This window comes from Mus caroli, unplaced genomic scaffold (assembly GCF_978045245.1).
Source record: "Mus caroli unplaced genomic scaffold, Mus_caroli_1 scaffold_18, whole genome shotgun sequence".
In the NCBI taxonomy this organism is placed as follows: domain Eukaryota; kingdom Metazoa; phylum Chordata; class Mammalia; order Rodentia; family Muridae; genus Mus; species Mus caroli.
The window spans coordinates 13,465,358-13,471,357 of record NW_028227273.1 but is presented as its reverse complement, the minus strand read 5'-3'; the positions used below and the strand labels follow the sequence as shown (position 1 = coordinate 13,471,357).

General features: G+C 42.5%; 1 protein-coding gene across 15 annotated transcripts in view; it reads right to left on the bottom strand.

Moving 5' to 3' along the window:
* Window positions 1-488: 488 nt before the first annotated feature.
* The window catches only part of Slc8a1 (solute carrier family 8 member A1), a 355,838-nt gene continuing 350,326 nt past the window's right edge, over window positions 489-6,000 (bottom strand). For all 15 annotated transcript variants that reach the window (XM_021185824.3, XM_029471274.2, XM_029471275.2 and 12 more), the window contains one exon: window positions 489-3,827. In XM_021185824.3, coding sequence (XP_021041483.1) covers window positions 3,451-3,827 — 377 coding nt within the window. In that variant the 3' untranslated portion in view covers window positions 489-3,450. The remainder of the gene's footprint in view (window positions 3,828-6,000) is intronic.

Here is a 6,000-nt window from a genome sequence, read left to right as displayed (position 1 = left end):
ATATATGATACTAAGTGAACAATTTGTTTGTCCCTAGGGAAGTAACTATACTTCGAAAAAAACCAGTGCAATGGGTGGCATGATTTACTACGATGAGCTGTGTGATGAAAGTTGTTTAACAAGTAATAGCTTGTGAGTTCATATGCTTGGGTTCAGGAAGCAAGAAGATAGAGTTAAATTAAAAGGTGGAAAAATGGTGAAAAGAAGGCACACCCAATGCTTATCACAGCATCACACAACAGACAAACATTCCGATTCCACGTGCTGCTCGTGGGCCGTTTAAGCACAGCATGAGCGAAGGGCTGACAAGTGTATGGATTTGGATTGTGGCTGTGTCTCCTTTCCAATGGATAAGGATATAGATTGCACAAGGATACCTTTTTGGTCTTTATTTCTTCAGAGCATGAAAACAAACAACTGAAAATGAAGTAGGTGACAGTGAGGAGAGGGGACATTCCACAGTACAGAACATGCTGTGCCACTGGTGATGAAATCACAAACAGTTAGAAACTTTATTGATTTTTGTTTTTTTTTTTCTGTGTCAATAATGTGTACCAATTGTTAGGAACAGCACCGAGTGTGCCTGTCCCCCTAAAGCCGTGCACAATACACACAAAATAAAAACAATCAAACAAATCAAATGAAATCATTTACACATAATAATTAAGAACCCTGAAGATCCAGATCAGATTTTCCCTACAGCATGAAGACTGAAAAGGCAAACACACCAAAAAGCTTGAACTTGAAACTGACCAACAGCAAGACGTTCTTGGGAAGTTCTCTGTGAAATTCACTACAGAATTATTGACATTCCAAAGATGGCTTAAAAACAAAACAAAAAACAGAACTAAACAAAAACCAGTGCAAAATCTTTCTAAGGTTTTTAGCCACATATATCCTTTGACTAGATTTACTGAGTACGTCTAGGCTAGCTTTCCACTTTTAAAATCTAAAATTAAGATTAAAAATAAAAAATCAAAACAGGATGGCTTAGAGGGCTCCCCTGAGGAGTCCCCACTGTCACCACTGTTGGTGGCCTGTGGAGTGTTGTGATGGAAAGGTACCATTGCCACAGAGACTAAACACCGGCTAATTAGGTCTTCTCAGTGATATTGGTCACCACCATAGTGCCCTGCTTGGCCTAAATTAGGAAGATAAAAATACCTACGAGTTGGCCAAGGCTAGAAAGAGTACTTTTCCAGAGCTAAAAATTACATTCTTTTAGGAAAAACAAAACATGAGCATTTGGTCAACTGCCTTTGTTGTGCAATTTTAATGTGCCTAGGTTAAAAGTCATAATTCTTTTTCTCTTCCAAGATAAAAACTGTCTCAGTGTCAACTCTTACTCTCTGAGTAGGAATCCCACTCACTACATAGCCCTTGGGAGCAGGAATTTGGGCTGTCTTGGTCGCTGTTCTGCTCCTAGGTTGTAGTATTACCTGGCCTACTGAATGGGCAACAAGTTTCTATTCACTCAGTCACTAAATGTTGGTTAAACAATGAATGTTATGATCACTGAGTGGAAGGAGGGAAAGGAGTTCTCAGCTACATTTATCTCTTAAGTATCTGGAGTCAGTGCAGAGGGCCAGAAAGGCTCAGAGAAGTGTCTGAGAGATGGGCCAAGCCATCCCATTTCCCATCAGTAGAATCACAGCTTTTGGAATGTTGGGTTTATCTCTGCTCTTTGGTATTTTGAATGGAAAGAGTCATTCCTTGCAATGGTTACTCCCAGTCTCTTTGAGTAACTTCCTCTTAGTCATACCCAGTGGACCGCTAAGGTCCCACTGGTCACTCAGACTTCCACTCAGGAGTTGCTATCTGGACTGAAAGGTGAACAAATCACGGCTCAAAACAGCCTTCTCCATTAATAAACTCAACTAGCACTATCTATCTTCTGTGCCAGACAGAGCAGATGTGCAATAAATATGTTGGGGGAGGGGTGATGTGGAAACGGTGGCTGTAAAAATCCAGGCACATCCACAGTATCCACTGGTCTCCCAGCCTTTCTTCTCAGTCTACCTGAATTAATGGGTGATTCTTAGAGACCTCTGATGTGCTCTACATGGCTATTATTTCATAGACATCTTTGTAGTTTGCCTGCTATCCTCTCAACTTTAATATCTTTTCACACGACAGTTATTGCTTCTTAGTAATGAGCGTGCAAGATTCATGAACAATAAGCCATTTTCTTCTTTTATCCCTATCAATATCCAAACTCAATCACAACTCAAAAGGAATAACTCAGGTGAAAAGAAAACTCACTTATGTCTTCAATGTCCAATCAACATCGCTGAATGGGAGGACAGTATTTGCTATACTCTACTATATACAGATACGCTTTGTTTTATTTGTTTTTCGTCCATGCACTGTGTAATGAGGATCACGACAACAGTCCCTAACAGGCACATGAAGGAGGGGCAAATGTTCAGTCATGACTGGAACAGGATTGTGCAAGCCATGGATGCCACTGAAAATAAAACGGATGGAAAATCCCAGGCAAGAGCAACATGGGACCTGGACATGATGATGACTGAAATGGTAGGGCTTTGGGGGTGGGGTTAATTTTCCTGCTTGCAGGGGCTGGGTGGAGAGCAGGAGGAGGTCTGGGATGGAAAACCCGGGGAACAGGCTGGGCTGGAAGGAGTAAGGGTCTTGCTAATCACAGTTCAGAGCTAGAGATAAGGGATGAAGGGTTCTAAGAGTTCCTGGGAATCTAGGCACATTATCCCTGTACCTGTTGAACAAGAGTGCCAGACACCGTATCCTTAAACTATGTCTAGAACCATTGCTTTTCCTGGCTCTTTCCAGCTCCCATGCTTCTTTCTGGAGGCAGTTCACCACTGTTCACATTCCGGAGATAAGCATACAATTTGGTAATGTAGTGAAGATGTGGGTTTTTCTTCTTCCACGCCCAGCTCCTTCCTTAATCCAAGTCATGTTTAAAGTGTTCGGAGGAGGTGAGGAGCGAATCTTAATGATTCTAATATTCATCCAAAATCCACTCCCCTTTGGGTGGATCACTACTTTCTATAAGGAGAAGATCTTGGCCCTCCAAACAAAACAAACCAAAACCAAAACCGAAAGCCAAACATCAGCCACCCACGTCCCTCCTCCTCCCCCCACCACGGGAAACAAAACAAAACAAAACAAAATAAAACAAGAAAACAAATAGAAGCCTTAACCATTTATGAACTCGGAGTGAGTATAGCTCTTCTAGGACGAGCTGCAAGATGACCCTGCCTCCATGCCTTGTTCAACTTGATGATGCCCGGGGAATGGGAGATGATGGTTTCTGACTTCCGGCCTAGTACAGATGTTCTTGAAGCTGGATTCCATCAGCAGGTTAAGTGAACATGACAAATGTCAGTTTCCTCTGTTCATTATACATAATTTTTATGTATATATATATGTATACATATATATATAAATTTACTATATCTGATTGTTCCTTTAGAAGCCTTTTATGTGGCAGTAGGCTTCCAGGGAGGAGAAGAAAATGTACAAGAGCCACAGGAGCACAAACAGGGAAGATGTGAGGAGCTTGGCAGTCCGGGGCCCTCCCAGCTCACCTCCTATTTCTGGCCTCCGCCGATACAGCAGCACCCCCACGTTGATGAAAGCAAAAATAGTGAAGAGAGTGACAGAGAAAGCTAGTGTGCCGGGGGACACTTTGAACTGTTCCCCGTTGGCTGCATGGTAGATGGCAGCAATGGACCAGGCCACGCCGATTCCCAGGAAGACATTCACAGCATTGCTTCCAGTGACATTGCCTATAGACGCATCTGCATACTGGTCCTGGGTAGCTGCTACTTTGCTGGCAAATGTGTCTGTGGAGAGAGAAGAAACAGACCATGACACTGAGTTAACCTTTAAAATAGAGTCATGAGGTACAAGGAGCTTCTACTGTGTGCACTAGAGTCAAGCCCACAGTAGACTTCTCTGTCTCTTTTGAGTCAGTCTTATGGTCAAAGGAACAGAACACAGATCTCAGGAGCTCAGGGCTTAGTGCTGTCTGCATCACTGACAGAGAAAGTCATTTGAGATAAGTTTTTTATCCACAGATACTATAGCTTTTTGTCTACTGGGCTTGCATGGCAGGTTTTCCTTTTCAAGACTATTTACAGCCCAAGTTATAACTATATCCAGTGGGGACTTTCAAAAGACTATTACAAGACTCTATCCAGCTGTTCTTGGTCATAATCCCTGGGGCCCAATAATCTATTTTCCCAGAATCCCAAAAGCTTTCTATGTGTCACGATGTGTTGAAAATGGTTGCAGGAGGGTATTTGTGAAGTGCTGTATCAGCAGCTATTGCTTACAGATGACAGAGCTAAGATGTCAGGAGAGAGCTCCAAAGGTCAGGAAGCAACTCAATACTGCAATTGAAAAGAATCAGAATGTAATCCTAGCTGACATTTGCCTAGAGTCACAGTTCTCCATCGGAATGGAGGGAGTTGACACCTCTTCATATCTGGTGTTCAGAAGATAGAATAGAATATAGAAAAGGATGCTTATACTTTCTGGAAGGGTAGGTAGCTTTTTGTTACTTTGTAGAGACAATAAAAACAGAGCAGTGTGGATTGGTTTATAAATTGAGGTGCTCCACTTGTTAATCATAAAAGTACTCCATTTCTGGGTTGTGTGTGTTCCTGACATCAAGGCTTTTTTCAGGGCTGGTAAGATGGTTCAGTGGGTAATCCTATGTTCAATCCCTCAAACTTATAAAAAAAAATCAACTCCCCAAAGCTGTCCTCAACCTCCACACCCATGCATGGCATGCACACCCCAACTCATACAGTTCCCCCCATTCTTTGTGCGTCTCCGCGTGTCTTTCTCTCTGTGTCTTTCTGTCTGTCTGTCTCTCACACACATACTCTATCACATACATGCTAATTCACATGACCTATGTCATGTGATTGAATACATTTCTTCTTTCTGCTCCTATTCCTTTGCTAGCATTCCATGAATGAACTTCCATGGGAACAATAGGAAAAGTGTGCATGTTTATCTCATCCTGCAGATCCTGTGCTTTGTGAAGGGGACGAGGGTATTTAGTTTGACCAGAGCCTACTGCACCTGCATATCACACTATTTTTCTAAGGGGGATCTGGCCATCCCTGAGTACCCATGCCACTGGTTATGATCACTGCCTGTGATAGATGGCAGATTATTTTTAATCTTATAAAATTAAGGAGATGAAGAAAAATACTACTTATTCCATGTCACACACACAGGTTCTGTGTCTATTCTCATTTAACCATTTTGTGGTCTTACAGCTAGATGTAATTATTCCACTTTTGTAACTTTGGGATCACTAACATCATTATCTTATCTTGGATGGGGTCCTGGGTGGAAGAGAATATTTATGCCATCAAGATTTCAGGGTCTATTCCCAGTTCATACCGTGTTTCCCATCCCTGGAAGACTAGCTCTCTTTTCTCTTAGTTTGCTACAGTCACTCAGCTCCTTCTGCCCAGGAAGTCTGGAGCAGGTTTTCTGTATCAAGGGAAAGAAGCCTGAGAAGGTATAGACGGACAGCCTGTTAAATCCACCTCTTGAATCTGCTCTTTCTTCTGTAGTCCCCATCATACATAGCAGCCCAACCAGGAGCCTCAGAGATGCGTGAGTAAAGAAACCCAGACCTACCCTAATGGCCTCCGCATCTCATTATTAAGAATTATTGGAGCTGCTGATACTGAAGTTGCCTAAAAAAACTTTATGTGGCTTTCTTTCTCCAAGGACAGCCAGTGCAGTAGAACAAAGAGTTAAAACAAAACAAAACAACAACAAAAAACAAAAATAAGAGCCCAAGAGGAAGCAGCTTAGGGGAGAGCCACTACTGGGAATTCCCTGAGTCTCGTTCTGATCTTGGGTGATTGCCAATGACAGATGGCCAACCAAGTGAGGTGGGGCAGTCTCTGGAGGAAAAGAGATACCCTCCTTCTGACTCAGGGACCTATTACAAACCACTCTTCCTTTTCCTTGCACAGGTTTTGGGGG